Source organism: Prionailurus viverrinus, chromosome B1 (assembly GCF_022837055.1).
Source record: "Prionailurus viverrinus isolate Anna chromosome B1, UM_Priviv_1.0, whole genome shotgun sequence".
In the NCBI taxonomy this organism is placed as follows: domain Eukaryota; kingdom Metazoa; phylum Chordata; class Mammalia; order Carnivora; family Felidae; genus Prionailurus; species Prionailurus viverrinus.
In genome coordinates this window covers 185,108,459-185,129,773 of record NC_062564.1, presented here as the reverse complement: position 1 = coordinate 185,129,773, position 21,315 = coordinate 185,108,459, and the positions used below count along the sequence as shown (strand labels likewise).

The 21,315-nt window shown below is 36.1% G+C and overlaps 1 protein-coding gene across 7 annotated transcripts in view; it reads left to right on the top strand.

Moving 5' to 3' along the window:
* The window catches only part of RBPJ (recombination signal binding protein for immunoglobulin kappa J region), a 219,245-nt gene that overhangs the window by 164,482 nt on the left and 33,448 nt on the right, over positions 1 to 21,315 (top strand). For 6 of the 7 annotated variants that reach the window (XM_047856222.1, XM_047856226.1, XM_047856227.1 and 3 more), the window contains one exon: positions 13,828 to 13,866. In XM_047856222.1, the coding sequence (XP_047712178.1) occupies positions 13,828 to 13,866 (39 nt within the window). Of the gene's footprint in view, positions 1 to 13,827; positions 13,867 to 19,110; positions 19,169 to 21,315 lie in introns of those variants that run through there. The other variant, XM_047856228.1, reaches the window with a different exon arrangement.

Sequence of the window (21,315 nt, the reverse complement as noted above, 5' to 3'; positions counted from 1 at the left end):
TGTTGCCACATGTTCCAAGTCTAGTGCAGTGCTTAACACACGATAGGCACTTAAATGTGTGTTAAATGATTAAGATAAAAATAACCAGAATATGGGGAAACAATTAAACCATTTTCTGTCTCCTTCCTTTTCTCAGTTTTAGATTAGATAGGCAAAGGAAGCCAGTTTTAAGATTAATAATGGGAACATTTTAATCCTAGTACATATTCAGCATTTTTTCCATGACATTTCATAGTTAGTGATTTTTTAAAAATACGTAATCTTGTGGTAGATGATTTGCCACAGATGATCCTGATATTTTGCCTACTAAATAGGAGAGAAGATTGTGGGAATATCTGATCTACAATTTGGATGGAGAGGGAGGAAGACCAATTTTGTTAGGACTTATATGCCCATTGACATGATATTTAACTTTTCTTAATATGAAATATATCATCCTGGAATGGTGTAGCCCAGGACTAGAAATCACTGCCTTATGAAGGCAATAGGAATGAATTCCAGGAAAGAACTCTTTCCCTCCACCCCCCCCCCCCCCCCAACCAGCCATTCATTCAAAAAACAATTAAGAAAAATATACATAATACCCACATACACACATATATATTTCTAAATTAATGTCATAAACCTACAGAAACAAAGCACACAAATTGTAAACGTACAATAAAGTGAATCTTCACAAAGTGAATATACACGTGTGACCATCACACGCATGAAGCAAGAATGTTACCAGCTCCCTGGAAGCCCTTCTTGTTGCCCCTTCTGGTCTCTCTGCTACTCTCCCACGGGTAACCTGTATCCCGATGAACACTGCACATTAGTGTGGCTTGTTTTTGAATTTCCTATAAACAGATTTATATAATTTTGTGCCTTTTTGAGTCTGGCTTCTTTTGCTCGCGATCAGCATATCACATATATGGTGATAGTTTGTTCACTTTGGTTACTGAATAGCACTCTATTGTATGATTATTCCTTAATTTATCTGATCCTTGACACTGGTCTTTTGGGTTGTTAGTTTTGGCTTATGTCTGATGCTACAGATGTTCTTGTACATGTCTTTTGGTATTCATTTATATACATAATGTGGGGAGAGTATTTTTACTACTTTGGAATTTCATCGGCAATAATAATCTCAAGTCAGCAAGCAATATATTTTAAACTGTTGTCAATGGGCTAGCAGTATCACTACATTCTAAGGTGTACTTGCCTTAAGGAAGAATCACAAGCCTCCATGTCCTGCCTAATTTCATGATACTGCTTCTCAGGCTTTTCTGTTGCATAGGCTGAGTCAAGACTAAGTAGGGAGACACCCAGTGGACCTAACTTTGAAAGGGAAACATGCTTTTCCTACTCCTCCCATTTCCTTCCGTGTGATGGGACCTATGTGATGTATGATGCTTGGCCTCTCTCCACATACCAGGTGTGTGGAACATTTTATTTTTAGAGCCTTAGGACTCAATATAGAGTGTGGCTTTAACATTTCAAGTTCTTTTGGCTTAATAGTTGTGTGGGGTTTTTTTTACTGAAAATTACTTATTTTTCCATAACTTATTCTCTGGAGGCAGGAACTCCTGATGTAACCATTTTTCTCGTATCCTTTCCTACTAAAAATCTCCTTGGCCCTTTGTACTGTAGGGTAAGCTTCCATCTCAGAAATCATTGATGGCCACTTCTTGGGGTTCTGACCTATCTCAGTGTCAGACGTTTCTTGTTCACTTGTCCGAGGCCGTGGTTAACAGGTAACTGGAGCCCTTCCCAGACAGATGTTTTATACACTAAATGTTGCATGTATTTGCAAGAGTAGAACCCACGAAGAACAGGTGGGAAAAAAATCCCATTGTGGATGGTTATACTGTTATGGCCTTCTAAATTTTCTGTAGGGAGAAAAATGTCTTTTGCTGCCTTCTTTTTTCTTTTCAACCCCTCCCTCCCTTCCTTCCTTTTTTTTTTTGACTCACTAAGGTTAGAATATTTAAGGATGAGAAAAAAGTTAATACCTCTTCTGATTAATAATCAGATTTATTTCTTCCTGCAAAGAAATTCCAAGTGGCTGCTTAGCCTTTAAAGAACTGACAACCTTAACATCTCTGACAGAAAATTTGTAGGGAGGAAAAAAATCTTCACTGCTCGTAACTTGAGGTGGACATGAAAAATAAGAGGGGACATGCGTGGGAGAAAACTTTGTGACTTCATCTCATATATAAGCCAGTTGTCCGTGATCACTTGTGGATTTTCTATGAAAGGTGTTTAGTCCTAAACAGTTTTTTTTTTTTTTTTTTTAATTTTTTTTTAATGTTTATTTATTTCTGAGACAGAGACAGAGCATGAGTGGGGGAGGGTCAGAGAGAGAGGGAGACACAGAATCGGAAGCAGGTTCCAGGCTCTGAGCTGTCAGCACAGAGCCCGATGCGGGGCTCGAACTCACAAACCCTGAGATCCTGACCTGAGCTGAAGTCGGTTGCTCAACCGACTGAGCCACCCAGGCGCCCCAGTCCTAAACAGTTTTTGATGGGTTACTTGTACGCTGTCTGGGCTGCCCTTCCTTGGAAGGGATAAATTCTAGGGCAAACCTCTCTTTCTCCTTTCGTATCTTTGCCTTGATGGTGGTAGGAACCGTTTGTGTGTGTGTCTGTGTACATGTGGATACACATGTGCTGTTTCTATTTATATGTTCATATACTCCTCATTTGTTTGTTTTGGCACCTGCTTGTTGGTGTTTAAGTTACTGCACAGCTGCTGTTACTTGACCTGGTAGTAACTTAGGACCCCTCAAAGCTGAGCCCTTATCCCTCTCTAAGCCGTAGTTTAAGGCAAAACTAAATGTGTTTTTGTGTGTGGTAAATTATATATGACGACATAAAATGTATCATTTTAACCATTTTTAAATGTACGGTTCAGTTGCATTAAGTGCCTTTACATTATCGTACAACTATCTCCATCCATCTCCAAAGCTTTTTATCTTCCCAGACTGAAACTCTGTACTCTCTCTGCTCCCTGACCCCTATCCCCAGCCCCAGCCCCAACTCCTGGCAACCAGCATTCTACTTTTCTGGCTCTGTGAATGTGGCCACTCTAGGTACCTTATATAAGTGCAATCCTAGAACATGTGCCCTTTCGTGTCTGGCTTATTTCTCTCAGCATAAAGTTTTCAAGGTTCATCCACATCGTACCGTGTGTCAGAATTTTCTTTTTAAGGCAGAATAACATTTCATTATATGTGTATACCACATTTGTTCATTTCTTCATTCATCAGTAGGCTTTTGGGTTGTTTCCACCTTTGGGCTGTTGTAAATAATGCTGCTGTGAGCAATGGTGCGCAAGTATCTGTTTGAGTGCCTGCTTTCACTTCTTTTGGGTTTACACCCAGAATTGAATTTGATTGGTCATGCAGTAACTGTATGTATAATTTTTGGAGGAACCACCACACTGCTTTCTATAGTGGCCGCACCATTTTACATTCCCACAGTAAGGTACAGAGGTTTTAATTTTCCCATATCCTCACCAACACTTGTTATTTTCTGTTATTTTTGATAATCACCATCCTAGTGGATGCGAAGCGGTATTTCTTTATGGTTTTGATTTGCGTTTTCCTAATGACTAGTGATGTTGAGTATCTTTTCACGTGCTTATTTGCCATTTGTTTATCTTCTCGGACAAATATATCTGTTCACGTCTTTTTCCTATTTTTTTCTCCTGTACCTATTTTTAAATCAGGTTTTTTGTTGTTGAGTTAGAGGAGTTTTTTATATATTCTGAATGTTAATCCCTATGAGATACATGGTTAATTACATGTATTTCTAAAACAATATAAATGTGTATTTGTTTTGAAGGGTCGATTTCAGTTTTACCGTATTTGTTAGAGTAAATGTCGTTGAGTAATCCAGCCTTGAAGCAGTAGTGGTGTTTTACTGAGTGCTTATTCGTACCAGGTACTCTTTTAGGTGCTATACATAGGTCAACATTTTAAATTCTTGTGAGACTCATATGGAAGTACTGTTATCTGTGTTTTCAGTTGAGGAAAATGAGACATAGAATTTAAGTAACTTCCACTTGTTGGCCTTAAATCTGGGATTTGAATTTAAGCAGTGCAGCTCTGGAGTCCACGTACTTACCACAGCACTTGTCTACCATTCCCATGTGTGATACTCTGTGTTCCATCAGGTGACACTTTGCACCTCTTGAACGCGGCCTTAAAAGGCAGTTCATGAGGTCAAGTGAGGCATTTGAAGGAGTTCTTAACAAAAATTAAGTAGATAGCTAACATTGGAACCTATTTAAAGCTCTTTAAGTTGCATTGTATTTCCCTTTGTGGAAGTATATGTTTTCCTTAAGGGTGTGAATTTCTTTATTTGAATTGGGCATATGTTTTTCTAAAGTAGCTTTCCCAGGGAAATTTGCTGAGACTGTTTTTTGAGTAAATTCTTAACTCGTATGCCTTTATCTATTTTTACTTTAAGCTACCTGTGTTGTACACTTGGTGTGTGAGTTGATTTCTAGAGAATGTAATTTTATTTTGCTGTTTATCTAAACCAGACTTAATTAGTAAAGAATAAGGCACCTATTAAATTGTGTGACACATTCTAGAACAAATTGGAATTCTTGCTGCTGCCTGTAATTATCACAAATAATTGTGTATAAGGTGTATGTATTTTTTTATATGTGCACTTGGAGATGAAAATGTGGACCTTATTTTCTCATTCAAAATGAATGCTGCTAACTGGTTTGCTTTTTTTTTTTTAATTTTTTTTTTTATTTAATGTCTTTATTTTTGAGACAGAGAGACACAGAGCATGAGCAGGGGAGGGGCAGAGAGAGAAGGGGACACAGAATCCAAAGCAGGCTCCAGGCTCTGAAGCTGTCAGCACAGAGCCTGACATGGGGCTCAAACTCATGGACTGTGAGATCATGACTTTAGCTGAAATGAGACGCTTAACTGACTGAGCCACCCAGGCGCCCCTAACTGGTTTGCTTTTTTAGGTATATATGGCCGAGACTGGGCGGTGGTAGATAATCAGAAAGTGATTCCTAATTGTACACATGACATTGACTTTTTTTGTTGTTGTTAATACAAATGATGCTTTATTCATCATGTTTCTTCGTATGCATATTTTTCCACAGTCACAAATTGTCTACCTATATAATAAATTTCTTGAATTATTAACAGACATTGTTAAAATGTGTTCCAAAAAGATTGCACAAATTTAAACTCCCGACAGTGTGTGAGATTTCTGTTTGTCCACTTGTGCACTAGCACTGAGTATTAGCAAAACTTTACATCTGTAAGCGAATCTTGCATAATTATCAAGAGAACATAAAAGCTGTATCAGGAAGCTGGCCATAGTCTTTTATATGACACCTCCCCTGAATGTTTTTGATAGGTTTGTCACCACCAGTTTCTGTGGCAAAGCAGGGTCAGGCCAGCAACTTGATCGAGAGATTAGTGTTTCTCAAAGTGTGGCCTTTTTATTCTGATACAATTTCAGTTTACAGAAGAATTACAAAAATACTACAAGGAAAATGCCAGGTATCTCAAGTGTTAACATTTTACCACATTTGCTTTATTCTTCTGTATGTCTACACACACACACACACACACACGCACGCACGCACGCACGCACACTTTATTTTCTCTAGACCATTTGAAGGTAAGAAGTAGACAACTTTCCTTTAGTTTCCCTAAATATTCTGGTGGTGGTTTCTAATAAAAATAAGGACAGTCCCTTACATAACCCCTGTACAATTATCACAACTAGGATGTTAAGATTGATATAATCCTGTTCTCCACTCTGCTAGCTCTATTCAGATTTTGTCAGTTGTCTGAATAATGTCCTTTATAGCAGAAGTAAATTCTGGATAGTATGTTGCACTCAGTTATCATGTGTCTTTAGTCTCTTTTAATCTGGCCAGTTCCTCAGTTTTTTATCTTTCATAACCTTGATGCTTTTTATTTTATTTTATTTTTTTAGTTTTTAACGTTTTTTATTTATTTTTGAGACAGAGACAGAGCATGAACAGGGGAGGGGCAGAGAGAAGGGGAGACACAGATTCTGAAGCAGGCTCCAGGCTTTGAGCTGTCAGCACAGAGCCCGACGCGGGGCTCGAACTCACAAACCTCGAGATCATGACCTGAGCCGAAGTCGGGCACTTAACCGACTGTGCCACCCAGGCGCCCCCAATTTTTTTAAAAAATTTTTTTCTTTTTTTTTTAAATGGTAACCTCGATGCTTTTAAGAGTATAGTTCAGATACTGGGCGCCTGGGTGGCTCAGTCGGTTAAGCATCTGACTTTGGCTCAGGTCATGATCTCACGGTTCATGAGTTTGAGCCCCATGTCTGGCTGTGTGCCAACAGCTCAGAGCCTGGAACCTGCCTCGGATTCTGTGTCCTCCTCTCTCTGCCCCTCCCCCCGCTCACACTCTTTGTCTCTCAAAAATAAGTATTGAAAAAAAATTTTTTAAGTAATTAAAGTATAGCTCGGTTATTTTGTTGACTAATCCATGCTTCAGGTTTAAATTTTCTCGTGTTCATCTTCAGTTTCTACATTTTTTTGGCAGTAACATCACAGAAGTGATAATGTACTCTACTTAATACATTATATTAGGAAGCATTGTCGGTTTGTCCCATTCAGTCTTTTGATAAATGAAATTAGCATAGTTTGCCCAGTGTCCGGTTGCCCCCTCTTCTAGAAGCCATAGATTTTAAGATGCATACTTTTCATATAAGATCTCATCTGCAGTGTTAATGGATGCCAGTGTTCTCGCAACTCAGTTATGCCATCTGGATAGTAAGGCTTATGGCTCTTGCAGATTTAACCCGAGAAAGCCCTTCCCCAGGTAATGGATTTTGGAAAGGCACCCCCTTATCCCAGTAATAATATTGGAAATATCTAAGAAGGCAGATACTGAGAATAGCTGGAGATGATGGTCTCAGTCACCCTTCAGTTATGTCTTTCCGCTTTTCCTGTTGCTTTTCACAAACTGCTGCCACATTGTTACAAAGATGACTTTGATATTTTTCTTTTATTGTAAAGAAAAGGTAGAATCAAAATTAAAGAAACCATGCTTTTAGATGTTCTACCAGTACAGGGAATTGGGGGAAGCACGTTTCTTCACCTGATGGGGCCAGCTGCAAGCATGGCTTGTCTTTGAAATCTACCCCGTAGGATATTTGTTCTCATAGAAACACATTTAATACATGTGATGGCCAGGAGGGCACGTGGTGCCAAGGACCACTGGTTGCACCTCAACAGGTTGTGAGCAGTATTGTTACCAAATGTGATTCTTGAGGGAAGAGCAAGTTCAAAACTAGAAATTAAAGTAGAACAAAGGCAGACATGTTTTGCTCAAAGTTGTGTGACTTAATAGGCTGTTTTCTGCCACGGACAGAGAATGGATGAGCTTTTTACAGTAGAGATAAATTACATATTTATTTTTAAAAATTTTTCAATTGGTTAAATATTAATCTCCAGTTCTATCCAATAGGTACAATATGTAGTTTCTAAAATTTTACTTTTGTTAATTACATAGAAGAACATCTTTGCATATATTTCACTGTCCATGTGTCCTAATAGCATATACGTTCCATAAAGACATAGATTTGTTCACTGATGTATTCCATATATCTATACTTGATTTCTTTTTTTTTTTTAATTTTTTTTCAACGTTTTTATTTTATTTTTGGGACAGAGAGAGACAGAGCATGAACGGGGGAGGGGCAGAGAGAGAGGGAGACACAGAATCGGAAACAGGCTCCAGGCTCTGAGCCATCAGCCCAGAGCCCGACGCGGGGCTCGAACTCACAGACCGCGAGATCGTGACCTGGCTGAAGTCGGACGCTTAACCGACTGCGCCACCCAGGCGCCCCTCTATACTTGATTTCTACTAGGTGAATGAATGAATCTGGAGACAAGGACAGAATGTTATATGTAGCCTTTTCTAATTAGCCTCTTATATTTTTTGTGAGTAAATTATCAAACAGCTTCCTAGTATATTTTGCTTTCTTTTCATATTATACATTATCATAAAATAGAATAATAATGTGTATTACCTATTTGTTTCCTTCTGGTGGCATGGCCAGGTGTGCATTCTTGAGGATATGAGTCAACATTACTAATTTTTCCTCAATCAAGTGCTATTTTATTTCACTGTCTTAAATCATGGGAATCCCAATACTTCCAACTGTATAAAATTAATATGCTGTTTACAGCAAATGTGGTATAAAATTTAGTTTATGAGTTTGGATTGTTCATGCTTTCTTTTCTACTCATTTCCTGCAAATACTACACCAGTGTTTCTTGCCTTTATTTTATTCTCATTTCTGTTAAAGCAGAAAATTTGTGAAATACAGTAAAATAGAGGCAGTTGCTTTTAGTTCCACAACCCAGGGGTGCAAGAGTTTCCCAAAGACTTGAGCTTGCTTTTCCAGCCACATCTGTTTTTAAAACTGATGTTCTAATATTGTTACTCTAGATAACATCAGGTTTTGGGGACTTTTGGTAGCAATGTGTCATGATCAAGTCATGATCTCATGGTTCATGGGTTCGAGCCCTGCATCAGGCTCTGTGTTTCCCTCTCTCTCTGTCTCTCTCTCAAAAATAAATAAACATTAAAAAAAAAAGCCAGAATCATAACTTTCCCCCTTAGATATATAAGCAGATTATTATATATTATTACATTTAGTCAGAACTACATTTTATATAATACAGCATGCATATAATTTGAGAAACTTCTTGCTGATGAGATATCGATAATATATACTATCAAAAAGATAATTGGATAGCAGTGATTCTTTGTCACAATGAAGAATTAATTCCGTATTTTATAAAATTAAAAGCATCCTTAGAGTACTTAGGGATTTAGATTATTTTTTATTGTTAAATACACCATACACCTATTATGAAAAGCATTTTACATGAGAGTGGTCTAAACTTGGTTGGTCCAACTTATTTCTGGTTCAGTTGTTAACACAGATCATGTGAATAGACACCTTGTTTTTATTTTTTATTTTTGACACCTTGTTTTTAAAATAGATTGCAAATAAAGATAAAAATTTATGCCTGTCTTACCATTCCCTATTATAAGAGTGAGAGATAGAGTTTAATCTTTAAATTATAATCAGTCTATGAGAAATTGATAATGGACTGTAGTCATTTCTGCTGAAAGGTGAATATTTTGACTGCATGATATAAATATTACATCATGAATTTTTTTGAGTCATTCATGTTTAAAAATGGACCTTCTTTTTTGCAGTAGATAATTCTTGAAGTTGTATATATTGTATATCAGATTAGTAGTGAAAATTACAGGATTCATAATGCACCTTATTATGTAACTTGACATTTTAAAATATGTAGACCTATAAATTTTATTAAATAATTAGCATTTAGTTCAGCTGCAAGCTTCAGAATACTTCATTGTGAACCTAGTAAATGCTTTCATGACTTTTCTTAAAAAACCCATTTTCTTATTCTTCCCCTATTGCAGTAAATACAGTAACCGTTAGTTTTAATGAGATAGTGTGATGGCGTATGCATTAAAGAAGGGACTGGGATCGCTCGCAACAGTTAATGGAGGTGCTTTATTATCTAGTGAAGAAGCAATTTAATTTTATTAACAGATTCCTCACCTTAGGATGGTGCCTAGATAGAATGTTGCTAAATTTTGAAGTGCTGTTCCAAGCTCAACATGCAAACTTGCTGAGTTCTCTTGCTCATGTTTTCTGTAGGGGCAGGAGGGATTCTGCATGAGAATGTTGTGTAATTGTTGATTTCATCCAAGGGGTATTTCCAAAAAGGAATAGAGACAGATATTTTAATTAGCACTTAGTTGTTAATCTAATTTTGAAAGCATTTCAGAGCACCGAGAAACAAAATTTATGTTTCAATTGTGAGTACAGTGGATCTCTTACTCATCCTGTAATAAAGCTATGTCAGATCCAAAAGGGTGCCTGATGGTTGGAATATTAGTATGGAATGCTAGTATGAAGGGTACCATGTCATGATCTCCATTGGAAAGTTTTATTTATTTCGTTAGCTGTGTCTCCGTAAAATTTTCACCGTTTTAACCACCTCACTTTGCTTGTCTTTATAAAGTGCAACTGTGCTCTTTCTTACATACACAGTATATGCAAAGAAATATTTTAAAGGCTGTCTTAAACTTCTTGGTTTTTGTAAACTATATCTAACGTAGTAAGGCAGTTTAATGGTACGTGTAATCAGTTTGAAAAATTCAAAAAAGTCTTCCGTTTGGAAAAAGATTCAGGAGTAGATTTTCAGCTTTAATTCCAGAACTGAAATTTACAGATTAGCCAGTAGTTCAGTGAGTGTTTGTTGTTGTTGTTTTTTGTTTTTCAGTAGTTCATTGGTTTAGAACCTGTGGTCTTCAGTGGCCCTGCTGATGTTGCTGCTAAAACATTGTGTTTTGTTTCTTGGTTTTTATTTATTTTATTTTATTTTATTTTTTTAACGTTTATTTATTTTTGGGACAGAGAGAGACAGAGCATGAACGGGCGAGGGGCAGAGAGAGAGGGAGACACAGAATCGGAAACAGGCTCCAGGCCCTGAGCCATCAGCCCAGAGCCTGACGTGGGGCTCGAACTCACGGACCGCGAGATGGTGACCTGGCTGAAGTCGGACGCTTAACCGACTGCGCCACCCAGGCGCCCCGTTTCTTGGTTTTTAAAATTGAATATCCTGCAGGGCAAAATCAAAGAATTAATAAGTAATTCTTCCAACAGAAACTTAGATTGTTTACTCCTATTTTTGTACTATTTGAGTTAGAATACTATTTCAGTATTTCAGGGTTAACAAAAATGTAGTCACAGATACCCATTGTTTATAAATCCTGAGTTCATAAACAATGTCATATAGCATTAAATTACACAACAAAATGTACTACATCAGATGCTAAGGCTTTTATCATCAAAGTTAATAATTTTGTGGGACATTAAGTACAGTAGAGAACTCTTAAGTCAAATTAGGCTTTGCAACCTGTAACTGATTATGAGCAAGTCACTTAGCCTGTTTGTAACTTCAATCTGCTTGAAAACACAATTCTGTTGGTCCATTTTCAAGTGTTGTGCTTCCACCATCTCTTAGAGAACCTCGCAGTGGAAATAGGTCATCACGTAGAAGTTAGTTTCTTCTTCCTCTATACTTATTTATTCTTATTAACATCACGCTTAGTTCCTTATTTCATAATTTTGGCTTGCCAATTTATAACAAAAGTGTAGTAATAATGACTAACATTTGTTGAGCACTTACTGCATACCAGGCACTATTTTATGTGTTTCTAAATATTAACATATTTAATCCCTTCAACACCTCTTTGAGGTAAATGTAGTCACGGTGCCCTCTTCCCATGTGAGGAAACTAAGGTCTGGAGAGTCAGGTAACTTCAAAGTTACACAATAGGAAAATACTAAATCATGGATTTGAACTCAGCTAATTTTACTCTAGAGAGTTTTTCTTAACCTCCGTGCTGTATTATAATTGCAGCCTAAATTGTGCTTTCTTGACCCTTGCTCAAGCTTTTCTCCTTGCCCTCTTATAACCAGTTGAAATGCTTTTGTTTGTCCACTTAGCCTATTTCTTTCTGAAGGGCCATGTACTAGAAGCTTCTTGAGTAGTCAACATCTAGGTTTTTTTTTTTATTTTGTTTGCATATAATTGACACAGTGTTACATTAGTTTCCTGTATAGCATAGTGATTCAACTTTTCTCTGTGTCTGCTGTGCTCACCGTAAGTGTAGTTACATTCTGACACCGTACAACACTATTACAGTGTCGTTGACTATATTCCCTATGCTGTGCCTTTTATTCCTGTGACTTACTCATTCTATAACTGAAAGCCTGTGTCTCCTGCTCCCCCTCACCCATTTTGCCCACCGCCCACTCCCTTCCCTCTGGCAGCCATCAGTTTATTCTCTATAAGTCGGATTCTGATTTTTTATTTTTTTAACTTCACATATGAATGAAATCATGGGGTATTTGTCTTTCTCAATCTGACTTACTTCCCATAGTGTAATACCCTCTAGGTTCATCCATGTTTTCTCAAATGACAAGATCTCCCCCCCCTTTTTTTTAATGTGTTCATGATATTGTGTGTGTGTGTGTGTGTGTGTGTGTGTGTGTGTGTGTGTGTACACACACCATAGTTTCCTTATCCATTTGTCTATCAATGGTCCTTAGGTTGCTTTGATATCTTGGCTCTTGTAAATAATGCTGCAATAAACAAAAGGGTACATGTATCATTTTGAATTCGTGTTTTCATTTTCTTTGGTTAAGTACTCAGTAGTGGAATTACTGGGTCATAAGGTATTTCTGTTTTTAATTTTTGAGGAACCTCTATACTGTTTTCCACAGTGACTGTACCAATTTACATTCCTACCAGCAGTGCGCAGGGTTCCTTTTTCTCCATATCCTTGCCAACACTTGTTATCTTTTGTGTTGTTTATTTTAGCCATTCTTACAGGTGTTAAGGTGCTGTCTCGTGGCTTTGATTTGCATTTCCCTAATGATTAGTGATGTTGAGCATCTTCTCATGTGTCTGTTGGCCATTTGTATGTCTGGAAAAATATCTATTCAGGTCCTCTGCCCATTTTTAATCAGATTATTTTGGGTGTTGAGTTGTAGAAGTTCTTTATGTATTTTAGATATTAAGTCCTTATTAGATATATCATTTGCAAATATTTTCACCCATTCAGTAAGTTGCCTTTTTGTTTTGTTGATGGTTTCTTTCATTGTGCAAAAGCATTTTAGTTTGATGTGGTCATAGTAGTTTATTTTTGCTTTTGTGTTTCCCTTGCCTTAGGAGACCTACCTAGAAAAATATTGCTGTGGCCACTGTCAGAGACGTTACTGCCTACTTCTCTTTTAGGATTTTTATGCCTTCAGGTTTCCCATTTATGTCTTTAATCCATTTTGAGTTTATTTTTGTATGTATTGTTAGAAAGTAGTGTAGTTTCGTTCTTTTGCATGTACTAGCCCAGCTTTCCCAGCACCACTTACTGAAGAGACCCTTTTCTCCATTGAATATTCTTGTTTTCTTCGTCATAGATTAATTGACCATATAAACACGAGTTTATTTCAGGGTTTTCTGTTCCATTGATTTTTGTGTCTGTTTTTGTGCCAGTACCATACTGTTTTGATTACTACAGCTTTGTGTAGTATATCTTGAAATTTGGAATTGTGAGACCCTTAGCTTTGTTCTCCTTTTTTCAAGATAACTTTGGCTATTCTTGGTCTTTTATGGTTCCATACAAACTTTGGTATTATTTATCAGCAGCTGAGTTTAAATTTCAACTCTGCCTGCCACTTAACTTACTTAGTGGGCAAGTTGCTTTCTGCATTTTTTAAATGGGCCAATATGTGCTTTACAGAATTGTTTTATATTAATTAAAAAGAGTAATGTATAGAATATGTATAGCAAAGTGCCTCGCACATGACAGACACTGGTAAGCTCTATACCACCTCTTGGGCTGTGAGGATTTTTCTGAGTGCTGCAGATTGTGTGAGACTGGGTGTCTTTGGTTAGTTGTGGGGGTTTTTTGCAAGGTGTCTCTAGGAGGTATTGGTCACACTCCTCTGATCATTGTGCTACATGCTCAGAGTGGGTATGTAAGGCGTACTTAGGGTGTGTTGTTTTTGTTTAGAAACCATTTTTAAAGTATGTATTTTGTTATTTCTGGGTAAGGATGGTTGCTAAAGGACGTCCCTTTGTGCTGTTCTTAGTAGAGTTGAAGTATACGTCGCAAAGGAGATTTCATGGTGCCTAAAAAGCTTCCTGTGGAATAACAGCCTATATATATTTATTTATTTTTCTTATTTTTTCCAGAAAATTTGGTGAGCGGCCTCCACCTAAACGACTCACTAGGTAAGCATTATATTAGTCTTTCACCCAAACATTAAATGAAAATACCAGATCCTGTCATCTTAAAAATGATATTAGGTGCTCTTGAAGTGATTCAGATACTGGTATCTAGATCATAAGCTTCTTCCCATCCTTCCCTACGTCCTCCCCCCAAAACCAGGCTAATCAGGTATAGTTCAAAGGGGAAAATGAAACCTTTTAAGAAGTAATCTTGAGTATGATATAGTGAACATAACAAAGGCAACAATGTAAAGATAGCTTCCGATACCTGGCCAATCTAGCTGCATTTAGCTAATCATAATTTATTGATTATAAGTGAAACTTGAAAGATAAATGCTTTAAAAAAATTTAAAGAAATATAAGATTTTAACCATTTTAAGGAGACTATAAATACTACATTGTGTTCTAATTATGCGAATTAATTTTACAATATACATTTTAATTACAAATGTTAAATTTGAAAGGATTAGTCTTAAATGATTTAAAATTTTTTCAATCAGCATTTGTAAATAAAAAAGATACCCGTTGCACAGTTACAGCCCTAGAGTTTATGCTAATCCTGCATTGTTAGTATCCTTCAAGAAAATTATATGCATGTATAAGCATATCCTTGTCATTTTTTCTTTTTCTTTTCTTAAGTCTGGCATCATACTCTACCATCGTTCTGGACCTTTTAGCTCCACCTAACCGTACATCTTCTACCTTGTTCTCTTTCATATCTCCGTAGTCTTTTATTGCCTTCACACTGCTCCTTCTTTAATATTTCACATTGATGGCCATTTGGGTTATTTCCACATTATTGTTATTATTAAAAAAAAATGTTGTACTCAAAGAATGATGGAGACATGCTACAAGGACACAGAAAGGGAGCCAGTTTAAATAGGTTCTCCTTAGCCAAATCATGAGCACTTTAATCTTCAAAATAAATAATGATAGTAATAGAACCCACAGAATAAAATATAGTTTAAAAGTCTACACTGAGTTAAAGAAATGCCTCTGTAGTGGAGGCTAGGAATTTTTCTTATAGCAGAATTCCATCGAATAAATGGAGAAGGAATGATGGAACTAGGAAATCACACTTTGGCAACCACTACAGTAATAATTGTTTCAGGCAGAAAAACTATCGGTTTAAAGTTTGATGAGAAACAAACATTTACTTAGTCTCTAAGTGTATCCTCACAAAGTATGTATTAATTATAAAGGGAACAAAAGGAGCATGACAGTGAAGAAACTTGGCAGATATCACCTTAATGAAGTGATTGAAATTTAACATCACTAGTAGTGGACAAATAAACATCATGTGCATCCTCAGGAGGATGACATCATGTCACTTTTGTGATGTTCCTGCCAAAAATGCACAAGCTACGTCTAAGCATAAGGAAACAGACACAAATGAGGAACATTCTATAAAGTAAACAACATTTACTCTTCAGACTTATCAAGACGATGAAAAACAAAGACTGAGGAATAGCAGACTAGTGGAGACCAAAAAAATCATGACAACTAAATTCACCTAAATTCTGGACCGGGAAAAAAATTTTCTTTTGTTTTAAAGCTGGAGTTAGCAAACTTTTCTATAACGGGCCAGATAATAAATATATTAGACTTAGCCACACTGAGGCTGTTGTGACTTCTCATCTCTTCTTACATCCCCAAATCAGCCATAGATATCAATATATAAATGAATGGAATGTCTGTATTTGAGCTCAAATTAATTTAAAAAAATTGGTGGCTGTTCTGATTTGGTGCAAGGGCATTAGTTTCTCAACACTGCCTTCCATACTCCAAATAAAGGACATTTGTGGGACAGTTGGCAACATTTGAATAAAATCTGTATATACAAGTATTGTATCAGTGATAATTGCATTATGCTTGTATATGGGCATGTCTTTGTTTTGGGGAAATGAACACTGAAGTATTTGGGTTCAGGGGCTGTATATCCACAATGAGCTCTTAAATTGTTTAAAAACATAATATGCAAATATGGTAAAATACTGATATTTGGGGAGTCTGGAGGAAAGGGGACTAGTACAGTTCTTTGCCTACTTTGGCCACTTTCCTAGAAGTCTGAAATTACTTAAATTAGAAAGGTGGTTTTTTTTTTTCTCTAAAGACATTATATACAATTACTTGTTTGTATATATCAGGAAGAAATTTGAAGCAGAATTATTTAATTCACATTTATGGACATTTTGAAATTTATAGTTTAATAGATTATTTTATTTTATTACCAGTAGTAATAGATTGGAATGACTCCTAACCATAGAATATATTTTGGTGAATAAATCACTTGCTTTTAATGGGGATACCTCTGTAAAAATAGCAGTCACTGTGATGGTAATAAATATCATAAGGAAATTTTCCTTTCCTTAAATATATACAATAATATAATTAGGCCCTGTTTACTTTATCATGATTTTCCGTTTACTCTTTAAGCAGTTTTCCCTGTTTGGAAAATTTTTGTAAGCTTTTAAGCCTTCTGCTTTTGGCCAAAATGGAGTAACAGGGACTGGAATTACTCCAAACTGAAACAACTGAAAAAACCTGGACAAAATATATTAAAACAATGTTTTTCAAGATACCAGATGGCAGGCAAGAAAGGACAGTGAGCCTTGAGAGACAGGAGACCCGTGAGGTGAGCTCCACAGTTGCCCCAACTTAGTACCTAGAGAGTTTCTAGGACATGATGTAGGGAGAAGGAATCCAGGTGTGGAGCCTAGGAAGCACCTGGAACCAAGGAGATGGAGCTGGGAATCCGGGGGTCCACGGTGGCTAGAGTTCCCAGGCAGAGAGCTGGAGAGGAAAGAGCTATGTAGTTCCGGAGATCTGCAGAAGGTCCCTTCTTATCTTCAGCTGAGTATCGATCAACACACAAGTGTGAGGAAACTACCCAAGGCTGGGGGATAAAAATCAAGCTAAAGATTTAGAGGGGAAAAACATCCTGAAGCTCATACTACAAACTTGCCTGTTCCCACTAGCTAAAGTGGAAAAATATAATTCATGATGCATCTACTACAGTACTGCACAGCAGGATTTTCCTTCAACAATGGTGCAAAATTTGGCCAACACCAAATGCTGCTGATTTTACTGTTAGGTAAAAGTTTTGTTAAAAAACTCAAAAACAAGATTGAAAGGATCAAATTCTTTCCAAGTAACTTAAATATATACCAAGACAAAGGTCAAGAATATTTACAGGAATAGAAAAGTATCAAATACTCAGAAGTCAGATTTATTGTGCCTTAACATATAATTAAAATATACCAGTCATACAAAAAAGCAGGAAAATATGATCCATAATGAGGGGAGAATTCAGTCAATTAAAACCAACCCAGCAGTGACAACATCTGATGGAATTAGACAAAGACATTAAAGCAGTTATTGTATTTGTCTTCTATGTGTTCAGTGTGCTAAGACCAGGAGTTTGAGATTTTTTTTCGTTAAAGGATCAGGTGGTAAACATTTTAGTTTTTGTGGCCCATGTATCCTCTGTTGTAACTACTCAGCTCTTTTGTAAAAAAAAATAGCCACAGACGATGTGTAAACAAATAGGCATGTCTGTATGCTGGAGTACAATTTTCTGTCACAAAGAGGGGTGCATCAGATTTGGTTTATGATTGTAATGGCAGATCCCTGAGCTAGAGAAGAGATTGAACAAGTTAAATGGAGGACATGGAAGATTTTAAAAGGTATCTAAATCAGATTTCCTAGAGAGGAAAATTACAATATTTAAGATGAAGAAATACAGTTGATGGGATTAATTATAGGTACATACTGCTGAAGAAGAGACTAATGAACTTGAAGACATAACAATAGAAAGTATCCAAAATGAAGAACACAGAAAAAGTTCTTGGGGTAAAATAACTCAATCTGTAAGGGAGCTGTGGTTTATGTTCAAGTGGGCTAATATCCAAGTAATTGGAGTCAGCAAAGGGGGAGATACGATTAAAAGAATAGATGAAGAGATAATGGCTGAAATTTTCCTTAACTTGGTGAAAATTGTAAAACCATAGTTCTGAGAACTCAGTGAACCCAAGCGCAAAAGCTACACTGGAGCATATTATAATCAAGTTGCTTAAAGTTGGTGATAAAGAGAAAATGTTAAAAGCAACAGAGAAAAAAGATGTGTACAAAGGAATGAAGACAGATGAGGATGATGAGAGACTTTTCATCTGAAATCTTCCTAAGAAGACAATGAGACAAGAGCTTTAAAGTACTCAAAGGGGGAAAAAAAGGCAGCAACCTGGGATTCTGTCCCTGGGCAAGACAAAATAAAGACCTTTCTAGACATAAAAAAATGGAAAAGAACTTATCATATTCAGGCCTGAACTACTAGAAATGTTAAAGAAATCTTTCAAGCAGGACAGTCATAGCAGATAGAAATCAGATTCTGTACAAATTACTATGAAGAAAGAAAGGTGACATCACTACAGATTCTACTGATATATAAAGGATAACAAACAAATATTATAAATAAGTTTCTGTTAATAATTCAACAACTTTTGAAGAAATGCACACATTTCTTGAAATTAGCAAACTACCAAAGCTTACTCAAGAAGAAACATAACCTGAATAGCCCTAATGTCTAAAGAAATCGAATTTGTAATTATAAACCTTCCCACAAAGAAAACGACAGGCTCAGATGATTTCACTCTTGAGGTCTTCCAGACGTATGAGAAGTAAATTATACCAGTTCTATATACACTCTTCCAGAAAATTGGAGAGTAGGATGTACTTCACAGTGCATTCTGTGAGGACAGCATTGCCCTGTTTTAAAAGCAGGGCAAAGACATTTCAAGAAAATAAAACAATAGACCAGTATCCCTTACAAACACAGATGCAAAAAGTCTTAAATTTTCAAAATGAGAACAACAATGTGGCTTTATCTCACAAATGGAAATCAATGTAATTCATTATATTAACAGAACAAAAAGGAAAATCATGTGGTCACCTCAAGAGATTTAGAAAAGCTTTTGACATTCATCCTTGATCATAATTTTCATCAAACTAGGAACAGAAGGGTATTTCCTGCTAAAAAAGTATACCTACAAAAAAACTATGTTTAACACAATACTTAACTGTGAAAAGACTGAATGTTTTCCCTCAAGATCAGGAACAATGCAAGATTGTCTGCTTTCACCGCTTCCATTTAACATTGTACTTGAAGTTCTAGTTAGTACAATCAGTTCAGGAAAGAAAAGGACGCCATCCAGATTGGAAAGAAAGAAGTAAAACTGTCTTTATTTGCAGACATGATCATCTATATGGAAAATCCTATGGAATCTTAAAAAGCTGCTAAAACTAATAGGTGAGTTTTGTCAAGATAGTAGGATACGTGATCAACATAAAAATGAATTGTTTTTTTATGTGAACGGTGGGAAATTGAAATTTAATAAACAATACTATATATAATCACATCAAAAGTATGTAATTCTTAGGGGAAAATCTGACACGAGATGTAAAAGCCCTGTGCACTTGAATCTTTAAAATATTGTTGAGAGAGCTTGAAGTCCTGAATAAATATTCTTGGGACAGAAGATTCAATATTGTTAAGATGTCACTTCTTGCCAAATTGATCTATGGATTCGACTTAATACTTGTCAAAATCCCAGTGGACTTTTTGTAACAGTTGACAAACTGTGAAATTTATATGGAAATGCAAACAACCTTAAGCTACATTCAGTAATCATGGATGGTATTGGTGTAAAGACAACCAGGTAAATCACCCTAACAGAATAGTGGCCAGAGGAAGTTTTTGAGGTATATGTTCTTCATTCAAGGTGCAAAGGCAATTTAGTTAAAGGGTCTTTAAAGATTCTGGAACATTTGTATGTCCATATGCCCCTGTCATTTATATACATAGACACAAAATAACTATGATCCGTGGCTAGAACCATATGCAAAGATTAGCTTAAAATATACCTAAATGTAAAACTTCAAATTATATATATTTTAGAAGAAAATACAGGAGAATATCTTTGTGACCTTGGATTAGGCACATATTTCCTAGATATAACACCAAAGCACTAACTCTGGAAGAAAGAAATGAATAAATTTTACCTCTTCAAAATTATGAGTAAAACATTTGTATCCAGATTATGAAAATAATAAAAAGTCAATAATAAGGAAATAACCCATTTTTTAAATAGGAAAATGATTTAGATAGGTACTTCTCCAGACACTGTGGCAAATAACCACTAAAGAAATGCAAATTAAGACCACAATGAGATATCTAGTAGGAAGAACTGGTACTCTTATACTCTGGTGGTATGTAAAGTAATACAACAATTTAGGAAAATAACCTGGCACTTTCTGAAAAAGTTAAGTACACTGCTACCATATGGTGCAGCCATTCCATTTTTACATATTTATCAAGAGAAATTAAAACATAATGTGAATACAAAGACTTGATCACAGGTGTTTGTGGTAGTGTCAGTTATAATAGCCAAACAGGCATAACCCAAACATCTACCAACAGGTGAGTGAATCAACAAATTGTGATGTATTCTACAGAGGATTTCTATTCAGCAATAAAAGGAATAAACTGTGGATACATGCAACAACATAGATAAAATCCTATGATAATTATGCTCTGTTTTCAAAAGAAGTCAGAAAAAAAAGGATACATACTGCATGATTTCATTTACACAAAATTCTAGAAAATGGAAACAAATCTATAATGGCAAAACAGATGAGTGGTTTCCCCGGGGACAGGGAGAGACAGGAGGAGGGATTAGAGGCAGAAGAGAAACGGGAATGAGGACTATCTTTGTAATGTGGTGATGGTATATACATATACCAAAACAACCCACTGTACACTTACATTTTACTGTGTTCCAGTTAAATCTAGGGGCATTTGGGTGGCTCAGTCGGTCAAGCATCCGAGCATCCGACTTTGGCTCAGATCACGATCTCACGGTCTGTGAGTTCAAGCCCTGCGTCAGACTCTGTGCTGACAGCTAGGAGCCTGGAGCCTGCTTCACATTCTGTGTCTCTCTCGCTCGCTGCTCCTCCCCCACTCACACTCTGTCTCTCTCTCTCAAAAGTAAATAAACATTTAAAAAAATAAAGTTGTAAAAGATTTTATTTGCTTTTATCCTTTAAAAATACCCTAAAAGGAATTAATATATCTTCAAGGGGAGAATTCAGTTAAGGTTTATTTCTTTTTAAATCTTTTTTAAAGATGGCAAGCTTACAGATTTTTATTCTTTATTATCAAAGCTAATATAAAGCAAATTTAGCAAAACAGTTTGTATAGAACAGAAAATTGGAATGTAAAAATCAGTGACCAATTCTATGATAAAAATTTAATTTTAAACCCAAAATTAAAAATTAGGAAGTTTTCCCTTTTGATAGTATAGCAAATTTAGGTTTCCTCTGGTTCCTTTTAATAATATTTTCCCATTTTTCCTTTAAAGAGTTTTCTGTTAGGAAAACTTTAGTGTCTTTTATTCT